The sequence below is a fragment of the Microcaecilia unicolor genome, chromosome 2 (genome assembly GCF_901765095.1).
Source record: "Microcaecilia unicolor chromosome 2, aMicUni1.1, whole genome shotgun sequence".
Taxonomy (NCBI): domain Eukaryota; kingdom Metazoa; phylum Chordata; class Amphibia; order Gymnophiona; family Siphonopidae; genus Microcaecilia; species Microcaecilia unicolor.
In genome coordinates, this window is record NC_044032.1 from 257,917,498 (window position 1) to 257,942,624 (window position 25,127).

General features: G+C 44.0%; 1 protein-coding gene across 3 annotated transcripts in view; it reads left to right on the plus strand.

The window, feature by feature from the left end:
• Positions 1-25,127, plus strand: part of OTUD5 (OTU deubiquitinase 5) — a 200,194-nt gene that overhangs the window by 150,087 nt on the left and 24,980 nt on the right. For 2 of the 3 annotated variants that reach the window (XM_030194009.1, XM_030194010.1), the window contains exons 6-8: positions 15,445-15,630; positions 16,588-16,795; positions 16,973-17,086. In XM_030194009.1, coding sequence (XP_030049869.1) covers positions 15,445-15,630; positions 16,588-16,795; positions 16,973-17,086 — 508 coding nt within the window. The remainder of the gene's footprint in view (positions 1-15,444; positions 15,631-16,587; positions 16,796-16,972; positions 17,087-25,127) is intronic. The other variant, XM_030194011.1, reaches the window with a different exon arrangement.

A 25,127-nucleotide genomic window follows, 5' to 3' on the forward strand; every position in this document is an offset into this window, starting at 1 on the left:
TTAATTTTTCAAAGGGTGACTATGATAAAATGAGGAAAATGGTTAAAAAGAAACTAAAAGGATCAGTTGCAAAGGTTAGGACTTTAAATCAGGCATAGACGTTGTTTAAAAATACCATCTTGGAAGCCCAGACCAGATGTATTACACGCATTTACAAAGATGGAAAGAAGAGCAAACAGCCAGCATTGTTAAAAGGTGAAATGATAGAGCCAAAAGAGCATCCTTCTAAGAATGGAAAAAGGACCCAAATAAAGAAAATAAGAAGCAACATAAGCACAGGCAAGTTAGATGCAAAGCATTGATAAAGGAAGCTAAAAGAGAGTATGAGGAGAAACTTAGTGCAGAGGCAAAAATTCACAGTAACAATTTTTTCAGGTACATCAGAAGCAGATAGCTTGTGAGGGAATCCATGAGACCATTAGATTATGAAGGAGCAATCAGGGAGGACAAGGCCATCTGGAGAGACAGAATGAATTCTTTGCTTTGATCTTTACGGAAAATGATGTAAAAGATATACCTGTACCAGAAATGGTTTTCAAGGGTGATGATGCAGAGGAACTGAAAGATATCTCAGTGAACCTAGAAGACGTACTGAGCCAAATCGACAAATTAAAGAGGAGTAAATCACCTAGACTTGATGGCATACACCCTAAGATACTGAAAGAGCTTAAACATGAAATTGCTGATCTGCTGTTAGTGATCTGTAATCTGTTGTTAAAATCATCTGGGTTCCAAGGGTGAGCCAGGAAATTACAGATCAGTAAGCTTGACTTCAGTGCCGGGCAAAATAGTGGAGGAAGATATAAAGAATAAAATTACAGAACACGTAGGTAAATATGGTTTAATGGAACAGAATCAGTGGATTCAGCCATGGTAAATAAGACCAAGAATACTGTAATGTCTCTGTATCACTCCATGGTGCAACCTCACCTTGAGTATTGTGTTCAATTTTGGTTGCGATATCCCAAAAAAAAGATATAGTGGAATTAGAAAAGGTTCAAAGAAGAGCGACCAAAATGATAAAGGAGGAAATATTTTTCACTCAATAAATAGTTAAACTTTGGAACTCGTAGCCAGAGGATGCAGTATCAGCGGATAATATATCTGGGTTTTAAAAAGGTTTAGACAGGTTCCTGGAGGAAAAGTCCATAGTCTGCTATTGAGAGAGACATGGAAAAAGCCACTGCTTGTCCCTGGAATCAGTAGCATGAATCTTGCTACTATTTGGGATTGTGCCAGGTACTTGTGACCTTAATTGGCCACTGTTGGAAGCAGGATACTGGGCTAGATGGATCATTGGTCTGACCCAGTATGGTTATTCTTATGTTCTTATGCAAAAATGCTTATATGGCATCAGATGTGCCTGCTCTCTGTGGGACGTTATATCCACATTTTAGTGGCTTCCCAGGCAGCAGCTAACTGCATAATAAGTACATAAGTAGTGCCATACTGGGAAAGACCAAAGGTCCATCTAGCCCAGCATCCTGTCACCGACAGTGGCCAATCCAGGTCAAGGGCACCTGGCACGCTCCCCAAACGTAAAAACATTCCAGACAAGTTATACCTAAAAATGCGGAATTTTTCCAAGTCCATTTAATAGCGGTCTATGGACTTGTCCTTTAGGAATCTATCTAACCCCTTTTTAAACTCCGTCAAGCTAACCGCCCGTACCACGTTCTCCGGCAACGAATTCCAGAGTCTAATTACACGTTGGGTGAAGAAAAATTTTCTCCGATTCGTTTTAAATTTACCACACTGTAGCTTCAACTCATGCCCTCTAGTCCTAGTATTTTTGGATAGCGTGAACAGTCGCTTCACATCCACCCGATCCATTCCACTCATTATTTTATACACTTCTATCATATCTCCCCTCAGCCGTCTCTTCTCCAAGCTGAAAAGCCCTAGCCTTCTCAGCCTCTCTTCATAGGAAAGTCGTCCCATCCCCACTATCATTTTCGTCGCCCTTCGCTGTACCTTTTCCAATTCTACTATATCTTTTTTGAGATACGGAGACCAGTACTGAACACAGTGCTCCAGGTGCGGTCGCACCATGGAGCGATACAACGGCATTATAACATCCGCACACCTGGACTCCATACCCTTCCTAATAACCTGGACTCCATACCCTTCCTAATAACACCCAACATTCTATTCGCTTTCCTAGCCGCAGCAGCACACTGAGCAGAAGGTTTCAGCGTATCATCGACGACGACACCCAGATCCCTTTCTTGATCCGTAACTCCTAACGCGGAACCTTGCAAGACGTAGCTATAATTCGGGTTCCTCTTACCCACATGCATCACTTTGCACTTGTCAACATTGAACTTCATCTGCCACTTGCACGCCCATTCTCCCAGTCTCGCAAGGTCCTCCTGTAATCGTTCACATTCCTCCTGCGACTTGACGACCCTGAATAATTTTGTGTCATCGGCGAATTTAATTACCTCACTAGTTATTCCCATCTCTAGGTCATTTATAAATACATTAAAAAGCAACGGACCCAGCACAGACCCCTGCGGGACCCCACTAACTACCCTCCTCCACTGAGAATACTGGCCACGCAATCCTACTCTCTGCTTCCTATCTTTCAACCAGTTCTTAATCCATAATAATACCCTACCTCCGATTCCATGACTCTGCAATTTCTTCAGGAGTCTTTCGTGCGGCACTTTGTCAAACGCCTTCTGAAAATCCAGATATACAATATCAACCGGCTCCCCATTGTCCACATGTTTGCTTACCCCCTCAAAAAAATGCATTAGATTGGTGAGGCAAGACTTCCCTTCACTAAATCCGTGCTGACTTTGTCTCATCAGTCCATGTTTTTGTATATGCTCTGCAATTTTATTCTTAATAATAGCCTCCACCATCTTGCCCGGCACCGACGTCAGACTCACCGGTCTATAATTTCCCGGATCTCCTCTGGAACCCTTCTTAAAAATCGGAGTAACATTGGCTACCCTCCAGTCTTCCGGTACTACACTCGATTTTAGGGACAGATTGCATATTTCTAACAGTAGCTCCGCAAGTTCATTTTTTAGTTCTATTAATACTCTGGGATGAATACCATCAGGTCCCGGTGATTTACTACTCTTCAGCTTGCTGAACTGACCCATTACATCCTCCAAGGTTACAGAGAATTTGTTTAGTTTCTCCGACTCCCCCGCTTCAAATATTCTTTCCGGCACCGGTGTCCCCCCCAAATCCTCCTCGGTGAAGACCGAAGCAAAGAATTCATTTAATTTCTCCGCTACGGCTTTGTCCTCCTTGATCGCCCCTTTAACACCATTTTCATCCAGCGGCCCAACTGACTCTTTGGCCGGTTTCCTGCTTTTAATGTATCTAAAAAAATTTTTACTATGTATTTTTGCTTCCAACGCTAATTTCTTCTCAAAGTCCTTTTTTGCCCTCCTTATCTCCGCTTTGCATTTGGCTTGGCATTCCTTATGATCTATCCTGTTACTTTCAGTTGGTTCTCTTCTCCACTTTCTGAAGGATTGTTTTTTGGCTCTAATGATTTCCTTTATCTTACTGTTTAGCCACGCCGGCTGACGTTTAGTCTTTTTTCCCTTTTTTCTAATACGTGGAATATATTTGTCCTGAACCTCCAGGATGGTGTTTTTAAACAGCATCCACGCCTGATGCAAGTTTTTTACTCTGCGAGCTGCTCCTTTCAGTCTTTTTTTCACCATTTTTCTCATTTTGTCGTAATCACCTTTTCTATAGTTAAACGCTAGCGTACTTGATTTCCTAGTTTCACTTCCTTCAATGCCAATATCAAAACCGATCATATTATGATCACTGTTATCAAGCGGCCCTCGTATCGTTACCCCCTGCACTAGATCATGAGCACCACTAAGGACTAAGTCTAGTATTTTTCCTTCTCTTGTCGGCTCCTGAACTAGCTGTTCCATGAAGCTGTCCTTGATTTCATCAAGAAATCCTATGTCCCTTGCGTGTACAGATGTTACATTAACCCAGTCTATATGCGGGTAATTGAAATCCCCCATTATTATTGTGTTGCCCAGTTTGTTTGCGTCCCTGATTTCCTTTAACATTTCCGCATCCGTCTGTTCGTCCTGGCCAGGCGGACGGTAGTACACTCCTATCACTATCCTTTTCCCCTTTGCACATGGAATTTCAATCCACAGTGATTCCAAGGAGTGTTTTGTTTCCTGCAGAATTTTCAATCTATTTGATTCAAGGCTCTCGTTAATATACAATGCTACCCCTCCACCAATCCGATTCACCCTATCACTACGATATAATTTGTACCCCGGTATGACAGTGTCCCACTGGTTATCCTCCTTCCACCAGGTCTCAGAGATGCCTATTATATCTAATTTTTCATTTAGTGCAATATATTCCAACTCCCCCATCTTATTTCTTAGGCTCCTGGCATTCGCATATAGACATTTCAAACTATGTTTGTTGTTCCTAAGTACATCATGCTTAGTACTTGACAGTATTAATTGGCAATCTTTTGTCTGATTTTTATTGTTATTTAAAGATACCCGATCTACTACAATCTCTTTTGCAACCTCACTATCAGGATACTCTATCTTCCCTGTTATGGTGATATCTTTGAAAGATACCTTATCCCGAACCATGCTCTTTTGAGCGACTGTCGGCCTTCCCCCCATTTCTAGTTTAAAAGCTGCTCTATCTCCTTCTTAAACGCCGATGCCAGCGGTACCCATAAGTAGGGCTTCAGATGCGGCATCTATGCATATGCCATAATATGCAGCATCCATAGATATGGCTTCAGATGCAGTAGCCACCTGTATAAAACCAGTTAACCACAGCTGCCTCTATCACTGCTGCCAGAATGTCACCAGCTACTACATCCATCTGTATGACACCAGCCATTTCTTTAACTCCTGCTACACAAGCAGGATGTCTCCAGTTTTGACAGCCACATCTATAGCTCCTGCTGCCGTGGCTACATGTATTTATTTCAAAAACTTCCCACAAGCATAAAATGTTAAGGACAAGAAAATCATCAACCATAATAATTTTATAACTAAAAATTTTTTTATATATGTATTACAAAATACTCAGTGTGTAATCTGAGTCATAAATTTGTTGACCATTTTTTTTAAACCAGCAATTTGCATGTATAGATCTTAAGCTCGATACCACTCATTTATTGCGTATTTTGCAGAATAGACCGAATATTAGATCTGCTGACATAGTGGTAACCATGGATCTTGAGGCCCTATACGGCAATATCCCTCTGACAGGCACTGAATGTAGTTCCACAGACATTAGAAACACACCTTCAGGATTACAGGGTGTCCAAAGAATTTTTAATGACCCTGTTGGAATTAGTGCTTTGCCATAACTACTTTGTTTTTGATAATACATTTTACTTACAAACTCCATGGGGTGGCTGTGGCCTCTAGTGTGGCCAATTTCTATGTAACCCAATTTGAGGAGTGTCATCTTTATGGGTCTGAATGGTTCCAACATGTTCTTGTATGGATCAGGTTTATTGTTGATAGCTTTTGCCTTTGGACCAATATGGAGACTAGTTTATGTGAATTTGTTACCTGGCTCAACACTATGGGCCCCCATTTGAAATTCTCTATGTCCAAGGATTGTCATTCCATCTCCTTTTTGGACACTAGGGTTTATAAAGTCAACACTAAACTGGAGACTACTGTATTCAGGAAATCTGTTGAAAGAAATAAGTATGACACATTTATTTCGGGCGCTACCTATCAGTCAGTTCCTACACATTCACTGGATATGTTCTTCTGTTTAAGAATTTGGCAATCAAGCACAGACCCTGTTTCATAGATGTTACAGAGGGATTATCCATATTGGACAGTCAAGCAAGCTTACCTCAGAGTTCTTTATGATAACCAGGAGCTATTCTTACAGACTTGACCTAGAGAAGCAGTTGACAAACAGATATGTATTTTGACATATTCAGATCAAGCTACTGCGGTAACCTCCATCATTCAGAAATATTTTCACACTGTAGCATTGCACGGTGTGTTCAAAGATAGTCTGTGCATTTCGTTCACTCGCGCTAAAAATCTGGCAGACCTTCTAGTGCACTCTAAATTTTCTTCTGTGTGTAAATTTCTTTATTGATGAGGAAAAGAAAAAAGTCTCAAAATACATGCTATTAAATGTCGAATGATACAAAGTGATAAGACTCAATACAAGCATAATACACACAAGAAAAGCATCCTTTGCCATACTTTTAATTTTTTGTTTTCCTCCCCGCAAATCCCCTTAATAAGACAACATAAGTGTAACGGCATCCCAATCAATATGAGTAATATATCAAAAATGTTAGTTAACAAAACCGTGTAAGAAAGAACAGATCTACAGTGAACCCCATCCTTACACCCTCCCGATTCTCATAAACAACTCCTTCCCCTTGAATTTCCATCCCCCCCCCCCCCCCCCCCCCCCGATCCTCTACCAATCCCTGTACAACAAACTCCTAAGTATACCATCTCGAGGGATTCCTCTTTCTGGTATTATCTTCTAACACTTACATAGGAAGGGTCTAAGACTGTATTGTCACCCCAACACACCAAAAAGATGAGAAAAAAAAACCCTTCCTTTAATGTCCCCCCCCCCCCCCCACCCAAAACAAACAAAGGTGAGGGAACCAAAGCATATATTCATTTATTCATTAAGAACCAATCACAAAGGCTGATTATTAATGAGTAAGCTGCGAGCTCGGGGAGAGAGACCCTGAACATAGGGCTCCCACATCATCCAAAACCACTTTTTCCTCTTTACCATGAGTGAGGCAGCACGAGACTCCCAAGTATATAATTGATGAAGCGCAGTACGCCGATGCCATAAGTTAGGAGCATCTCTCACACACCAATTCTGTAAAATACACTTCACACCTACCCTGCATGCCTTATACATAAAATAACGCTGCCCTTTGGTCAGGAGAGATCTATATTGTGTTAACCCCAACAAAAGGCTGGAGGGAGAAAAATCCGGAGGCAAAGAAAACAATGTTTCAATATACATTACAATATTGTTCCAAAAATCCCATATTGTCGGACAAATACAAAATGCATGAGAGAGAGTGGACTCTAGTATTCCACAGGCCTCACATTGTAAAGAAAGGGCACTTCCTTCATGAAACGCCTGCCTTGGAGAAAAGTAAGCCCTCATTATCATATGGAACATACTTTCTCTGTGTCGAGCATTATAAAAAATCCGAGGCACCAATCTTAACATAGTCAACATCGCTGCCTTCCCCACATGTTGACCTAATTCCTCTGTCCACCTGGCTGCTATGTTACCATAATCTTTCCGGGGCATCAGGAGTATTAAAGCTTTAGCAAAATAAGCCACTGACATACGGGTTACCTGAGGGGAAGTAAAAAAGGATTGCAACTTAGTGACTACCGCCAATGTACAACCATTGCATAAAAGATGTGACACACAGTGCGAAACTTGCATGTACGCATAATAGTTTCCAGACTGAAGGGGAAGTGAGTCTACCACATTCTGATAAGATTTAAGTGTTCCATTCTCATTCAACAAATCCGCAACACACAGATATCCCTGTTGACCCCAAATCTGCAATACCGGAGAGTCCATCCCTGGTTGAAAATCCAAATTTCCTTCCAAAGGCAAAAGATCCGTATAGTAAGGCAAACTATTCCAAAATTTAAGTAATGTACACCAAGCAATCCTCATAGATTTTAACAAGATATTGTGATGAACAGCCAAAGACAAATCTTCCCTTCGAGCATGAAATAAATAATGAAGGTGTAGAGGATGAAACAATGCCACTTCCATGGACCATGGAGTATAAACTTCAGATTCCAAAACCCAGTCTTGTAGGTGGCGTATTATATTGATTAAGGTTGGGAAGTCCCAAACCTCCCGTAGACCACGACCCATACAATAACTCCAAACGGAGTTTCGATTTTTTTTCCCATTCCAAATAAATCAATGCACCATATGGTTCAGAGCCTTGATATTCTTTTTCATAATCCATTAGGGAAATTGGAGCACATATAACCATCTTGGGAACAGAGACATACGTTAAAGACTAATTTACCATGTAGAGACAGCGGTAAAGAGTGCCATATTCTCAGCTGTCACTCTGTAATCCCAAACAAATGTCTAATATTTAAAGAATATAGTTCCCCAGGGTCAGCTGGCAGTTGGATGCCTAAATACTTAAAATAACCATCAGCCCATGACAGAGGAAAACAGCCTCCCCAGTTCCTTCGAGCTTCGGGCGTAGTTGGTAATGCTTCCGACTTATCCTTATTCAACCTGAATCCCGAGAATTCCCCATATTCCTGAAAGCTTTCCAGTAAGTTGGGTAATGATGTTCGAGGTGACGCAATATGCACTAGAAGGTAATCCGCGTACGCTGATATTTTAAACATTTTCTTGCCTACTCTTACCCCCTAAATATCTGGGTTACTCAGAATCTCCTGTATCAATGGATCTAGAGTCAATACAGACAACAATGGGGACAAAGGGCAGCCTTGTCGTGTCCCTCTGCCTATTGAAAAAGGTACGGAAAGAAACCCATTAACCTGCTGTTTTCGGATCACTGTGTAGCACTTGTACTGCATCAAAAAATCTGCGTTGAATACCATATCTCTGAAGAACTTTAAATAAAAAGGGCCATGCCACTCGATCGAAGGCTTTTTCTGCATCAAAACTTATAAGAAGCGTATCTTCCTTCGCCTTCCTTACAGTTTCTAGGGATGCCAAAATCTGCCTGATATTTTTAACCACATGCCTATCCTGCACAAACCCTACCTGTGGGGAGGCAATAAGAGAGGGCAGTACCCGTGCAAATCTATTAGCCAATATCGAAGCCAGTAACTTAGCTTCGTAGTAGAGAAGGGAGATCGGCCGATATGATGCAGGTAAAGTAGGATCTTTCCCCGATCTAGGGAGAACTATAATATGTGCCAAGTTCAGGGTAGCAGACATACGTCCAGAGGCCAAAAATCCATTAAACATAGCTGTAATAGGAGGTGCTATATCTGGCACCAGACGTTTATAAAACTCGGCTCTGTACCCATCCGGCCCAGGTGCTTTAAACCATGAACTGTGTTTTATGGCCTAATTCACCTCTTCTTCCCCAATAGGCTGATTAAGAGAGTCCAACCAGGTCTTCGTAATACTTGGCAGCTCTAAACTAGACAAGTAAGTATCTGGATCTAAACCTTCCTCCATATTCCTATTATATAGGTCTTTATAAAAATCTCTAAATATTTTAGCAATACCTGGAGCATCGTGAATAACTCGGCCACCATCTCCTTGCATAGTCAAAATAGTGGAAGAGGCAGCCGATGACCGCGCTAACCGCGCCAGCAATATGCCGCTTTTATCCCCATCTATCTATATAAAACGCACCTCCAACGTTTTATCCCCATCTATCTATATAAAACGCACCTCCCTGGTTGGTGTTGAGTCATTTTGGAGAAACACTGTGACATATTTGGTACCATCATTGTAATACCTTGCTCTGCCACCAGGGGGTTTACATATTGAAGCCTCATCTGCAAGCCGGAAACGTCTCCCTTTGTGGTGGTGTAGATATCCAGTTTGCCCATGAGTGTCTGCCCCGCCCTTGTGTCAAACATGATGACGTCGAGGGCGGAGCACTGACACTCAACAAATCAAGAAAGCCCATTGGTTAATCTGTTTCCACTCCACAACGCAGCCGTCATTCCCATATACACAAAACCAAACAAAATCATCGCTGCACCTCGTCCCCCTGCCCACAGTCCCCCTCACCCACCCTCCCGCAGCCACTCGCTCACCGTTCCGCCGCACCCCCTCTCCTTTCCGACTCTGGCCATGCAGCAGGACGATTACTACACACGAGTGGAAGTGACCCAATCAACTACAATGTAAGCAAGGAAGCCCATTGGTTAATCTCGGTTTCCACTCCCCAACACAGCCGTCATTCCCACACACTCAAAACCAAGCACACCTAGGAGCTGCTGATTCACATTGTCGTTTTTTTTTCTTCTTCCATCTGAAACACGTCTAAAGCTGTTTCTACTGGATAAACTGCGCCTGATATAGGTTAAAAACTGCGAATCAGTGTATAAATCAAGTGGAAATCCCCATATGGGCGCTCTTTGATGTTCTTCAGCAACATGAAACTGTAACCACACCATGGCATGATCTGACATCTCTATAGGTCCTATCTCCGCTTCAGTGATTTCTGAAAAGAAATTCCTGTCCACCAGCAAGTAGTCTATTCTAGAATGTGTCAGGTGTGCTCCAGAGAGATGGGTATAATCACACTGTTGTGCCTGCAAGAGCCAGAAGCTGAGCTCAGCTGCTGGCTCTGTCTGCCCTTCCTGTGATGGGCAGTTTATAGCTTTGGAAATGACCCTGGGGGGGAGGGGGACAGGGAGTCCCAGGGGTATGTCCCAAGTTCCCTGCACGGAGGCATCAAGACTCGTGGCCATTTTGTCTCCTGAGATTTTTTTTCTCCTGCTCCAATTTTTTGTTGCAAGCAATTCTCAGCCCTCATCAGGGTTCTGAGGAATGGGGGGGATTTCTCTCCCACCAACCCTAGATCTGTCAGTGGGAGAAGGCTCCTGATGGGGCCCCCAGACTTTTTGGTGCCAGGGCTTAGCCCAGATGATTGAGAAAATCCTACAAGCTGAGACTGGTCTATTGACCAGTGGTGGGTCCCCTATGGGCCCTGTGGGCCACGGCTGGAGCCTCGAGGCAGGGACCAAGCATTGACATGGGGATTGAGCCATCTTGGAGCCCCTAAATGGGGCTTGGGTGGCCCCTAGGTGATCTGGAGTGCCTTTTGGATCCACAGAACCCCTTGGACTCGAATTTGCAGCAGGCTGCTCCTCAGAGAGAGGAGCCAGAGGAGCGGTCACATGTGATCTGGTTCTTCAGATGAGAGGAACTGTCTTACCTTATTGATGTGATCTCGGCGGCCCTTGGGCTCCCTGGAGTGTATCTGTAGCTAACCCCTCAGAAGGGAACCCTCTGTTGGAAGGGCTGGTGGGCACACTTCCCTCTAATTTGATCGGGAGTCCTCTGCTAACAGTCCTGCCAGAGGGGAGTGCTGTTTCACAATCACATTTTCTACAATGAGGGATAGGCAGGCTCTGCAAGACTCCAGGGAACCTGCCTGCCCCTAGTGATTAAAAATACAATATTGAAGAATCACCTCCCAATGGCAGCAATGCAGTTGGAGGACTCCTGCTCAGCTTAGAGGGACCAGTGCTAGTGAGGCCACCGCAGCATTTTCCTCCTTATAAAGCTGCATGGTGTTGGCAGAATGGGAGTCCCAGGATGGGACGTCAGGGGTCTAAGGCCCTTGAGTGTTTTTATACTTTTGCCCCTGTAGAGGTGGAAAAGCATTGGAAGTAACCTGATGTGGAGCTCTCATCTTGGTGGTCACGTAAAAAAAATACAATTTTTTTTTAATCGTTTATTTATAATTTTTCATTTTACAAGGGTCACTTGCAAACAGTAATACAGAGATGACTGCACATTAATACAAGATAAGAAGAAAACAATCCCAACTAGATATATGGATTATATACAATCTTAGACCACAAAGTGAAGAAAAATAGGGAGAATGAGATAAGACAAGGAGATCAATTAAACAGTAAACAGAAAAAAGAAAACATGGTATTAACCTGATTATCCCCAGATATTACTCATCTAATTCATTATTCCACATTGATCATCTGGTTGGCTTCTTCAAGACCAAATACGGTGTATAGTCAATTCATTTCATTGAGAACATACTTATTGTCCAGATTTTAGTTATAAATAATACATCTGATTACATTCTCTCTCTCTTAAAAACCAGAAATTATTTAACAATACATATACTTAAGTCTCTAATTCAAATCCCACTGATTAAAGCAATCCCAGTTTTCACAGACTTCACTTCTTTCGAAGTAATAATTAAGGAAATATTTTGAGAAAAACTTTAGGAGTCATACCTGGAACTCTGGGAAAAACAATAATCTCGACATTAATCATCCACAATAACATCCACCTTATTTAAAATTTCTGGTCCATTATCATTTTCAGGATCATAACCACTTCTAGCTTGTGTAGAACTTCATTTATTATATCAATTTTTCACTCTCAAAGGGTTCAATCAAATTGTCCATGTAACTCTCCAATAAGATTATATCTGAAACAAAGTTATTTACTATCGCCGTCAGGTCCCGAAGCGCCTTCCAGATGACATTCAATGTAACCTCCACGGAAGCCAAAAACTCCAAGGTGATTTCTCTTGAGGTGTTTAGGAGTGGTTCCGCCGATTCGGGTTCTGCTGTAAACGTCCTCCATTTCAGCATATTCCTCTAACTCACTCCTCCACTTCTTTGGACATGGTGGTTGAATAATTTGGGAGCGATGGAGTTGTTTTTCCAGATCCAAGAGCGTCGACGCTCCTTCGCCGGTGCTAATCAAAAGACTCGCCAACCCTTTCATCTGTGGGCAGTTCGACGCGCAACGGTCCCACACTTGCTGCTCAGGGGACAAAATGCTGGCCATCAATGGCTGACCGCCGGTTGTTCCCTTCCTCTCAGTTAAGGAAAGTGCAATTGCAGAAAGGGAATTTACATAAAGAAGACAAAACTTCAGAGGGCAGCTGGGCTGCTGGCCATACGAACTTCAGGTCACCATCTTACCACTCTCCCAGGAAAATACAAATTTTAAAAATAAAAAACCTGCTGTGTCGGTTCTAGAGGTTCAGTCCTGAGGGAGCAGCATGAGACAAGAACAGAGCAGCATCTTAAGTTGTGTTTCTCCTCTGGAGCATCAAGGCAGCCATCTGTGGCATCTGTCTGCCTAGGGTTCTACTGCATTGGTTGCAGCAACTGCCAACGTCTCCAGAAGTTTCTCACCTGGAGTAGAGCACTGCACTTTTGGCAGATGTGATTTGGTGCATCTGACCTCCCAGTTGGTGGCAACCTCAGTGGTGGGCTGCTGTTGAAGTCTCCTAGATGCCCCTCAGACAACTTCCCTTCAAGGGCAGTGGTTGCTTGGGGAGAACCTAGAAATGTTAGTGGAGGATCTGGGTGAGGCTGAGCCTTTCCAGCTTCCTGAACTCAGGAAGAAAAGTTCTCAGGTACCCTCAGTGACTGGGGATCACTACAGGAGGGCGGGCCACGTTTGACAGACGCTCGGTGGCTCTAGTCTCAGCTGTGGACAGTCCTTTTGGCCACATTCCTTCATAGTCCCAAGTGATCCAGAAGTTCCGGTTCTGCTGGTGGGGCTGGAGCTTTCTGGCCTGTCCAGTGGGGACATGCTGGGCCCCTCACTGGTTCAAGTGGGTGGCAGATTGTTTCTCTTCTGCCATGAATGGGCCCACATCAATTTGGATCAGTGGGTCCTTGAGGTGGTTGAGAAGGCTTTCTCCCTCGAGCTGGCCCATCCCGTCACCGACGCCTTCTGATGTCTCCCTGTGGCTCAGAGCTAAAGCAGCAGGCTGTCGCTCTTTCTTTACAGCATCTCCTAGTGCTATGGGTGATAGAACTTGTTCCAGAAGCAGAAAGAGGTCTGGGTCGTTATTCCATTTTCTTTTTGTGGTCCTAAAGAAGAGAAGCTCTTTTTACCCTATTCTGGATCTCAAGAAGGTCGGTGTCTGCCTTCAGTTGCGGCATTTTCGCTTGCATTTCCTCTGGTCTGTGTTTGCCTTGGTGAACCCAGATGACTGCTTGACATTCTTGGTCCTCACGGAGGCCTATCTGCATATTCTCTTTGTGGAACATCCAAGCAGTGCCTCCTCTTCTGTGTTTTGGGGCACCTTTTTCCAATTTTGGGCCCTTCCCTTTAGGCTAGCCATGACACCCCAAACTTTTCCAAGGTAATGGTGGTGGGGTCAGCTCATCTAAGGCACCTAGGCATGCAGGGCCATGTTTTCTTGGATGACTGGTTGTTCGAGCCAGCTCGAAAGCAGAGACCAGGTTGGCTACCTCACAGATCACAGTCCTTTTTAGAGAGTCTGGTGGTTAATCATGTCAAGTGTCACCTGCTTTCTTCTCAGGTCCTGGAGTGGCCCTTGAGAGGCGATTCTTAGAGAGACATGTTCTCTAAGCCTGCGGTTATCTCTAGTTCACTCCAAGTATCAAAAGACTTCCACATCTCTGACTTATTTGAGTGTTTTGAAAATGGTCAAGCCTTGGTTGTACTGGGCAGGCACTGCCCACCTGGAATGCGCAGATCCCCATTGTCCTTGCTTTCCTGCATTAGGGCCTGGAACATGGCCTGGCACTGAATTCTTTGATAGGTCAGGTCGTCCTCTAGATTGCTCACTTGTCTTTAGATTGTTCTCTTGTCTTTTAGATTGTAAGCTCTTTGAGCAGGGACCGTCCGTCTATGTTTAAATTGTACAGCGCTGCGTAACCCTAGTAGCGCTTTAGAAATGCTAGTTAGTAGTAGTAGTAGTAGTAGTAGTAGCTAGCTACCTTTTCCTATTTTGTCTGTCTCCTAACACTTCCATTATTTTAAAGTGACAAGAAATGAAGTTTGTGGGCTGTGAAAAAATAGTCATAGGCTTTATTTGGGCTGCTAGGGTACCAGTCTGCTAAAAGTTGCAGGCTAAAATGACTTCCTCTCTATTTAGCATGTTTTGTGTGTGTGTGTTTTTTTTTTGTTTGTTTGTTTTAAGTAGAAAGCTAATTATGCTTTGGTTCTCTTTCCAAAGTTTTGAGACTGACTAAAAATATTTGTCAGATATTTGCCAAACTTGTTTAGCTTCTTCAAACGCTCATAGGCAGCACTTAATGGGGTTAGCAGCTTGATTAATGTCTTTTCTTTGCAGCCAGGTGGATTGGTACCTGACCTTTCCTTTGTTTAAGTGCAGCTGGTAATTTCAGGGCCTTGCCCTAGACCAATAAGCAGCTCAGCAGGCTATGAAGGAAACCCCCGCCCCCTTTCTACAATGCTTGGAAACTTCTCTCTTCTTCTACCCACATCACATGTTTATTTGACAGGTGACAGAGCAGGAGTTTCATTATTACCCAGAAATTCTTGCCTTTTTTTATTTAAAAAGAGTGAGTGAATGTGCCTTCTGTAATGAGTCACTATGCAAAACTGAGACCTTCGAGAACTGCCTGTGTATTTCTCTGCTGTTGGCTCATAATTCACATATGCCTTAGTTTAATGGTTGCTTATCACTTACTTACCCAGTTACATTATAATAGTAGTGAATCAGGAAGCTCAGAATGTATTCTTTGTTGCTGATCACTATAGGCTTTATATAACTTGCATCGACATTGCTAAACAAAGAATTTGAAATTTAACTGTCTAGCATATTTTTATATATGTTTATAATCCTTTCAGCAAGCTTTAGTATGTTGAGATGACTAGGTTATGGTGTGTTCCTGTCATGTCATAGTTGAGTAGTCTGTTTCTAAGGTACTTTGAACTGAAAAGATTAAAAAGTGCTTTCTTCTTCCTGTTCTTGCACTGCAGTATGCTGACCAGTCTTTGATGAAGAATGCCATCAAAACCTCAGAGGAATCCTGGATTGAACAGCAGATGTTGGAAGACAAGAAGCGTGCCACGGACTGGGAGGCAACCAATGAAGCTATTGAGGAACAGGTGGCCCGTGAGTCTTATCTCCAATGGCTGCGGGACCAGGAAAAGCAAGCCAGACAGGTAATATCTATGGGGGAGTGCTACACACGACTTGCAGTCCATTGCCATTTATTACCAGACTTCTGCAGAGTTCTCTTATGAGAAAAGCTTTTCCCATATACATTGAAGATTTTCAGAGCTAGTAAGCACAGTACAGTCACACAGCCTACGTAACCCAGTATGTCATCAGCTGCAGCTTTTCATATTAATGGGGATATTAGATACACTCTTTTTTTGGGAGGACAAGGAAGGGAGAGGTAGGCTCAATTTTCTCATGCTCTTTTGGGTTTCCAGCTCAATCAGAATTGTGTGTGTAGAATCCAGCGCTACAAACTTTTATTTCCAGCTATTGGATTTTTTTTCTTTCATTTAATATCCTCTACCCCAGTCATCATATTGACAGTTGACAGTCAGGTGTCATGCATCAGGGTTCCTTAAAGAACCTTCTAATCATGGGCCTTAAATCTAGCCATTAGGTGTCACCATTACACAATGACTGGAATTCTCATCCCCACCCATGGTCTATGAATGCTGCCTCTGCAATATATCTAGCCTTGACTGGCCCAGGGAGCAAACCCTGGTCCTCCATGTGGCAGTGCACAGCACTATCACTGGATTGATCACTCTGAGAGTCTTATTGTAATAAATAGATGCTGACATAGTTTCTTTAGTATACTACGTTATAGATTGTAAGGAAGAAAATGGACAAGATCTGCTGAAATATACCCACATTTCTTGTCATTTTAAACCCCCATTGTTGACTTGTGATAATGTTCTCTTTAGCCATGAGATCTTGTAACTAGAATAAGGTGGTTATGTATATAAAGGAGGGCTAGGCCTGATATCTCTATCTTCTAGTATTTTCATTGGGTATTTGTGGGCCGCTGTTATGGATCAATATCCAGCAGTACCCTTAGCACCATCACAAGGGAAGGCAAAAAGCACTTAAAAGATCCTTTTTCTTTCTTACTTGCACAGCCACGGAAAGCCAGTGCCACGTGCAGCTCAGCCACAGCAGCATCAGCCAGTGGCCCTGAGGAATGGAGCGGTCGTTCCCCACGGCAGAGGAGTTTAGCTGCTTCCCCAGAACACCCTGACCTACATAGTGAGCTTAGTATCAAGCCCCCATCCCCAGGGATGGCAACTGCTCTTGTACTCACCAAACCGCCTTCCCCATGTGCCCCAGGTAAGTCCCAGCTCTGTCTACTGATGCACAGTACTGATATAGATACTGTTTTAGTGGTTTCTCCTCTATAAATCGCTAATGAGCCTCTATCCAACCCCTCAGTTCTCATGTGTGGGAACGTCATTTGGCAGAAAATGCGTAGGGGAAGCTTCTAACTGAGCTTTTCTGCTTTGACAGGGACAAGCAGTCAGTCGTCAGCTGGGGGTGACCGAGCTACCTCCCCTTTAGTCTCATTGTACCCTACCCTGGAGTGCCGGGCAATCATGCAACAAATGTCTCCCACCGCCTTTGGTGAGTGCTTCTCATCCCTCTTCATGGCCACACGATGATGAAAATTTGCTGCAGTGGAAAACAAAGTTCTTAGAGACACTGCCATCGGAACAGGATTAGTGAAAGCACAGACTGAACTATGCATTCTGTTCTTACTCTGCAGGAAAACCATCCTAAACATTAAGCTGAGCAGGTGTAAGCTGTTCTTGAGCAAAAAAAATTGTATTTAAACTCCTGTTCTTCCAATGTGTATATGTAGAGATCCCATAGGATTAGCAATAATAACTGGGTTGAAATACTTCAACACCTCTTATAGCCAAGGTGGTCAACAGGGAACACAACATAAAATTTAGCAGCAAGGCTGGTGGATTGCTGTGTATCTCTGAAAGGGAAAAATACATTTTTCTTCCCAAGTTTTGCTGAGTACCATCTCATGGTGACCCTATAGTATAAAATCTATACCAAACCTCATCAACTATGCAGTAGAAGGAAAAAGTATACATACTTGCCGCATATCACCAAAGATGAAAAGTTGTCAACCCATAGCTTATACGCTAGGGCTAAAGATGGTGGTATCGATAATGCAAAACCTTCAGGGGAAAATAACATCCCTGGTGCAGTAATAGACCACAGTGAATTTGTTCATGGGCCCACTATACCAGTAGATAAACTACAGAAACAAATGGAAAAGTTAGGAGGATTAAAAACTGCTAGGTGAATTCTTGAGAAGAGATAATGCACTGCTACTATTATGCCAGTGTTTGATTACAGAGGGTATATAAAAAGAGCTCACCAAAAAATAGAGGAAATATTTTTAAAAATCAAAAGAAAACATGGAAAAAGCAAATGTAAATATAAGATCTTCACTTGGACAAATTAAAAATACCGAAGTAAGGACATTTTTTAAACATCTCAGCAGTGATACCAAAAGAAAGAGAGAAAAGATTCAAAGAAGAGAAAAAATAGAAGTGCCACAACAGTCAGAGCACTTGGATGGGGTGGTAAGGGGAATACCTGTGATAATTAGATACAGAGCAGGAAAAAGAGTGGTGTGCAAAAGAGTAGGATGCAGAGTGAGGAGGAAATGTGGGATGGGTCATTAAGTTGAGTTAGTTATGCAAGAGAATACAATTAATGTGGAAAAAGCCAGGGGTCAGAAAGAAGAGGAAAGACAAGAGAAAGAGGAGCTGACATTGGTTCTCTTGGCCTACATGGTAACTGATATGTATGGGTTCAAGAAAGAGAGACTATTTGTTGATCCACATATCTACAGTAAAAAGCATAAGTCAACAAGGCCATAGTCATATATAGTAGAAGCCAGCAGATAAAGATCTGTACAGTCCATCCATTCTGCCCAACAAGATAATTCATAAGGTGTGATATGATACTACATACGTATACTTGATCTTGATTTGTCCTTGCCATTTTCAGGGCACAAACTAGAAGTCTGCCCGGCACTGGCCTTGTTCTCCCGTTACTGAAGCTGAATCTGTCTAACCATGATCAGGGCACAGACACCATAGATGGCTGCCCAACAGTGGCTTTGCTTCCCAATTACTAGAAAAAATAACTGATCATGCACTCAGATTTAAAACTACAATGGACCAGGACAACCACTTCTCCTTCTAAAGGGAGACCCAATTAATGTTCTGAAAATTTACAGACAAATAAGTTGTCTACCTACAACCTATAAACCATTCACTGCAATAGATGCCAACTGAATATATGATCATATCGGTTTCAATAACAACATGGCAATAGAGGAGAGCTTAAGGAAACAAAAAAAACAGTTAATAAAGCCATGATGGCCAGTGATAAGAGAGGCATAGCATGGATTTGTCTATAAGAAAACCACACTACTAGATAATAAATTACCTTGAAATGTATGTGAATTGATCAAGTTCACTATGAAAATGTGACAAACCAGACTCCATAGTTTTAAACCATTTTGAATGAATATGATTCAGTAAAATTGTGTATAAAATCTGATAATAAATAAACTTGATGTTTGAAGATGGACAGTTTGTCATTCCTAACATCTAGAACCAGCAGGAAATATTTAAGACAGACTACCTATCCCCATTCTTCTTTTAGTGTGGTACTTGATCCACTGAGTACTCGTATTAACTCCGTGGGCAATGGACTCTTGCCTTAATCATAAAGATACTAGTGATCTACAGGTAACATCCCACCTATTGTTTGTAGATGGCTTGAAGCTATATCATTCTAGTGATACTTAACTATGTGTAGTAAAAGCTTTTCATATGATATCAGGATGACCTCTGGCCTGGACAAATGTGGTAAGGCCTTCTTCCTTAGTGGAAAATTTGACAAAACTTGAATCATTTTTCTGACCAATGGCTGTGACATAAAGGAACTTGAACAGGAAGGTGGATATTAAGTATCTAGGAGCAGAGAAAGGAACAATAATCCATCATAAATTAATGAGAGAAAATATCAGTAAATATATAAAGGACACTAAAATTCATATGGAAAATGCTGGAAACAAGAAGCGGCTCTGACAATAGCTCAGTGGAGAGAGTGTCTTGAGCTTATTGCGCAAATGGAGAAGCTAACGGACATCAGGCATCAGAGACTTAGTAATAAAGCAGAAGAGTGGTCCAAGTTGAACCAATAGTGGTTAAGGGGAGAGGGGAGGGTATAGCAAGGAGGGACTTGAGTAGTACAGCTGAGGGTTTAGAGATGGTTGTTAGAAGTGATGCTCGCTGTTTTACTTGTTCTTTAAACTTTAATAAAAATGTAAAAATTGATATTGAAAAGTGTTTTAACAACACAGAATAAGATACAAGCCATTAATCAATTTGCCGGGTTTTTTTTTTTTTTGTTTCATTTGTACCCCGCTCTTTCCCACTCATGGCAGGCTGCTTGTTCTCACTACTTGGTGACGTCCACGGCAGCCCCTTCAATTGGAGATCCTCTCTAGCAAAGACGTTTGCTAGTCCTCGCGTGCGCACGCACACCGTGCATGCGCGACCGTCTTCCCACCTGAACGCGCTCGTCAGTTTTCTTTTTTCCACGGCTCGGGACGGCTGTGTTCTTTCGTCGTTCTGTGCCCTGAGGAGACCCTCGTGCTTTTTGCTGCTTTCTTCTGTTTGGAAGTCTTCTTTTCATCTTTAAAAGTTAATCGTCTTTGGTTGTAAAAAAAAAACAAAAATAACCTTATTTTCCAGTTTTTTCCCCCATCAAGTTTCCTTTCGCTTTCGAAAGCGGCCCTTTTGGCTGCCCGTACGGGTTTTTCCCTGTTATTTTTTTGTGCCTTTGCCATCATCGCGGATTTTGACTTCGCCGGCGTGATTTTTCCGCCCATGTCATCGAAGCCTCCCAGTGGCTTCAAAAACTGCACCCTGTGCAACCGGGTTATCTCGCTCACTGATAGGCACGCTTCATGCCTTCAGTGTCTGGGGGCTGGGCACCGTCCTCAGGCCTGTAATCTCTGTCTTCTGTTGAAGAAGAGAACTCAGGTGGCGAGATTGACCCAGTGGAACATCTTGTTCGGGGCCTCGCCTGGTGTTTTGACGGTCATGGTATCGAGGTCATCGGCCAGTACTTCAGCATCTACGGTACCGGGATCATCGGTACTGATGTCGTCGGAGGGTGCCTCTTCGTCAGGAGCGCAGGTGAGGGCTGTCCATTCCCCTGCTGGTGGCGGTGAGCCCTCGAGTAGGTCTCCGCCTGCCTCGAGGGCTCCTGCGGTACAGCCCCCACCGGGATCGACCTTCTTCGGACCTGGCCCCGAGGAAGAAATGTTTGGATTCGACGTCCTCGTTGGTACCGGGAGGTTCCGGTGACATGCTTCGTGTGAAGGCAAAGAAGCATCGGCACCGGTCACCTTCCCGATGTGGTACCGAGAGCTCTGGCATCGACGCCGGGAGGACCGCTCACCCTCCATTCAGGAGGTGTCGATGCGCTCTACCTTGGACAGCCCGGTACCGCCTCCGCGCCCCGGACACATTCTGAGTTTGTCGCCTGTGCCGGACTCCCTATCTTCCTCGACAGCCGCTCTAAGCGAGAGCCTCCGGGCCATCCTTCCAGGGATCCTGGAGGAGCTGTTGCGCCCTTCTCCGGCGCGGTCGAGTGAGGCGACGGCTGGCCCCTTGCCCGTCGTGAGGTCTCTGATACTGGTACCGCTTGTGGTACCTGCGTTGGCTGCCTCCCAGGCAGACTCCCCGACGACATCGATGGAGGGAGCTTCATTGCCGCCGATTCGGGAGTCGACGTACCCACCGTGGCATCAGATATTTCTCAGATGAGGAGTCTGACGGTCTTTCTTCTGATCCCACTCCCTCCCCTGAAAGACAGCTTTCTCCTCCGGAGAGTCTATCTTTCGCGGCCTTTGTCCGGGAAATGTCTACAGCCATTCCCTTCCCTGTGGTTACGGAGGATGAGCCAAGGGCTGAAATGTTTGAGCTTTTGGACTATCCTTCGCCACCTAAGGAATCGTCCACAGTACCCATACATCATGTCTTCAAGAAGACATTGCTGGCGAACTGGGCGAAGCTGCTAACTAATCCCCACATTCCCAAGAAGATTGAATCCCAGTATCAGATCCATGGGGACCCGGAGTTGATGCGGACTCAGTTGCCTCACGACTCTGGTGTGGTGGATCTGGCCCTTAAGAAGGTCAAGAGTTCTGGGGAGTATGCTTCGGCGCCCCCGGGCAAAGACTCTAGAACCTTGGATTCTTTTGGGAGGAAGGCCTACCATTCGTCAATGCTCATTGCCAAAATCCAATCTTGCCAGCTCTACACGAGCATTCATATGCGGAACTGTGTGGCAGTTGGCGGACTTGGTGGACAAGCTCCCTTCTGAGCAAGCCAAGCCTTTTTAGCAGGTGGTCAGGCAGCTGAAGGCATGTCGTAAATTCCTGGCCAGGGGTGTTTACGATACTTTTGATGTCGCGTCCAGGGCCGCTGCTCAAGGTGTGGTGATGCGCAGACTCTCATGGCTGCGTGCCTCCGACCTGGAGAATAGGCTCCAGCAGCGGATAGCAGATGCTGCTTGCCGGGGGGATAACATTTTTGGAGAAAAGGTCGAACAGGTGGTAGAACAGCTCCACCAGCGGGACACCGCTTTCGACAAATTCTCCCGCTGGACGCCTTCAGCATCTACCTCCGCTGGTAGACGTTTTTATGGGAGGAGGAGGACTGTTACCTATTCTTCTAATAAGCGTAGGTACAATCCTCCCTCTCGCCAGCCCTGCTGCCCAGGCCAAACCCCAGCGCGCTCGTTCTCGTCAACAGCGTGCGCCTCCACAGGCCCCTGCAGCTCCCCAGCAAAAGCAAGGGACGGGCTTTTGACTGGCTCCAGCAGAGCATAGCCGCAATCACAGTGTCCATGCCGGACGATCTACCGGTTGGGGGGAGGTTAAAATTTTGTCACTAAAGGTGGCCTCTCATAACCTCCGACCAGTGGGTTCTCCAAATAGTCCGGCTAGGATACTCCCTAAATTTGGTCACAAAGCCTCCAGATTGCCCACCGGGAGCTCAGTCCTTTAGCTTCCAGCACAAGCAGGTACTTGCCGAGGAACTCTCCGCCCTTCTCAGCGCCAATACGGTCGAGCCTGTGCCACCCAGGCAAGAAGGGCTGGGATTCTATTCCAGGTACTTTCTTGTGGAAAAGAAAACAGGGTCCCATCCTAGACCTAAGGGCCCTGAACAAATATCTGGTTCGAGAAAAGTTCAGAATGCTTTCCCTAGGAACCCTTCTTCCCATAATTCAGGAAAACGATTGGCTATGCTCTCTGGACTTAAAGGATGCTTACACGCATATTCCGATACTGCCAGCTCACAGACAGTATCTTCGATTCCGGCTGGGAACACGGCACCTTCAGTATTGCGTGCTACCCTTTGGTCTCGCCTCCACGCCCAGGGTGTTCACAAAATGCCTGGCTGTCATAGCGGCGTCTTTACGCAGACTGGGAGTGCACGTGTTCCTTTACCTCGACGATTAGCTGGTGAAGAACACCTCCGAGGCAGGAGCTCTACAGTCCATGCAGATGACTATTCGACTCCTGGAGCTGCTAGGGTTTGTGTTAAATTATCCAAAGTTCGAGGTCACGTGATGTGCTAGAGGGAGCAGGACGCGAGGAGAGCTCTCTCTGAGGAATCTGGCCCCTTTGCAGCTTACACCTAACCCTGCACAAACAGAATAGCGGACCAAAAACACCAGTGGGTAGCCCAAAACGGTATGGACAAATTTGTGGATTCCACTTCTAAAGGAATGGCGAGTAGAACGAGCAAACGCGAGAAAGAAAAGACTCGGGTGGAAGACGCACTGGCGGAAACAAAATGGCCGCCGGGTGGAAGCGCGGGATTCAACAAAGAGCAACTCGCACAGCTGACAGCAGTAGTGGAAGCCGCCATAGAACCGAGGCTGGAGAAACTCTCGACGCAAATTGCAAGTTTTACTGCCTCGCAGGCAGAGCTTACCCGGAGAACCGGAGAACTTGAGCAACGCGTCTCAAATTTGGAAGACGCCACCGCGACAACCCCGGCGGCCGTAAATAAACTTAAAGAGTCAGTAGACTCACTCACTGCAAAAATAGATGAGCTTGAAAACAGGTCCAGACGGTCCAATCTACGGCTGATAGGCGTGCCGGAGTCGGTGGGAGACAGAACTCTTATTACGGAGCTGGAGGCCTGGCTAAAAAACGAGTTTGCCCTTTCTGACCATGCGGGGGCCCTGAGCCTTGAGAGAGCACACAGGCTGGGACGCGCTCGAGAAGACCGCCAGACACCGAGGCCAGTGATAATCAAAGTTCATAACTATGTACACAAAACAGAAATACTAAATGGATATCGTTTGAAACGGGAGGCCACAAAGCTTAAAGGTAACACGGTACGAATATATCAGGATTACTCGGCTGCTTTGCAAGAGAGACGGAAAGTATTTACCCCGCTGTGTAGCAGATTACATACCTTGCAAATCCCCTTCATGTTAATATACCCAGCAGTGTTGAAAATTAAACAGAATGGAGTCTGGAGATCGTTTGATTCAGAACAAGCGGCTAAAGACTTTGTGGGTAGTATTGAAAGCAAAAGGGACAGTGACAACACCGGCTGAATAGAAGAATCGGCGCAGCATGGATAACCACTGGTTTGGGACAGGAGCTGAAGTTCAGGTCCGTGAACATTTATTTTTTTTTTTTTTTGTTTTGTTTTTTTTTATTTTATTTATTCAGTTATCATTACATTTATATCTCAAACGTAATATAGAATTAAAGAAATATACAAAATTGAACTAAACAATCAGGCAAAATATAAATTTGTTAGTCCACATTTAAATGATCCAAGAACAAGGAACTCAAACAAAAATAGTATAGTTTCAATCTACAGAAAACATTTTGCAAACAGGAAGGGCAAGAAATCAAGTCAGGGCAGCCGATAATGCGTACAATCCAAACAAACAGTAAATTACTCTTTACTGACAATGAATTCTAAAAGTTTATCTGGATCAAAGAAAATATAATTAGTAGATTCCAACGAAATATAGCATTTACAAGGAAATTTAAGTATAAAGGTCCCACCTAATTGTAGGACCCTTACTTTCAATAATAGAAAAGCTTTCCTTCTTCTTTGCGTCTCTCGAGAGAGATCAGGAAATACTTGAATTTTTGAACCAAAAAAAGGTGTGGAGATGTGGCGAAAAAATAATCTAAATATGTTATTACGGTCCAATTCTAAAGCAAACGACACCAACAGTGTTGTCCTCTCCGTAATAACTTCCATAGAGCTTTCCAAAAACTGTGTCAAGTTCAAATCAGATTGAGGAGGTTGTAAATTTCCAATTCCAGCCCCAGAGATGTATAGCACTCTAGTTAAAGGAGGAAAAGCTTCCGGGGGGAGCCCCAGAATTTCAATAAAGTATTTTTTCAGCATTTCTTTGGCTGGAATCAAAGGGGATTTAGGAAAATTCAGAAACCTGAGATTATTCCTCCTTAACTGATTCTCCATATAGTCTATCTTCTTCCTTTGAACAGTATTATCCTTAATAACAGCCGAAATAGAGTTTTTAATGGAGTTTACCTCGGTTTCAAAAAGAT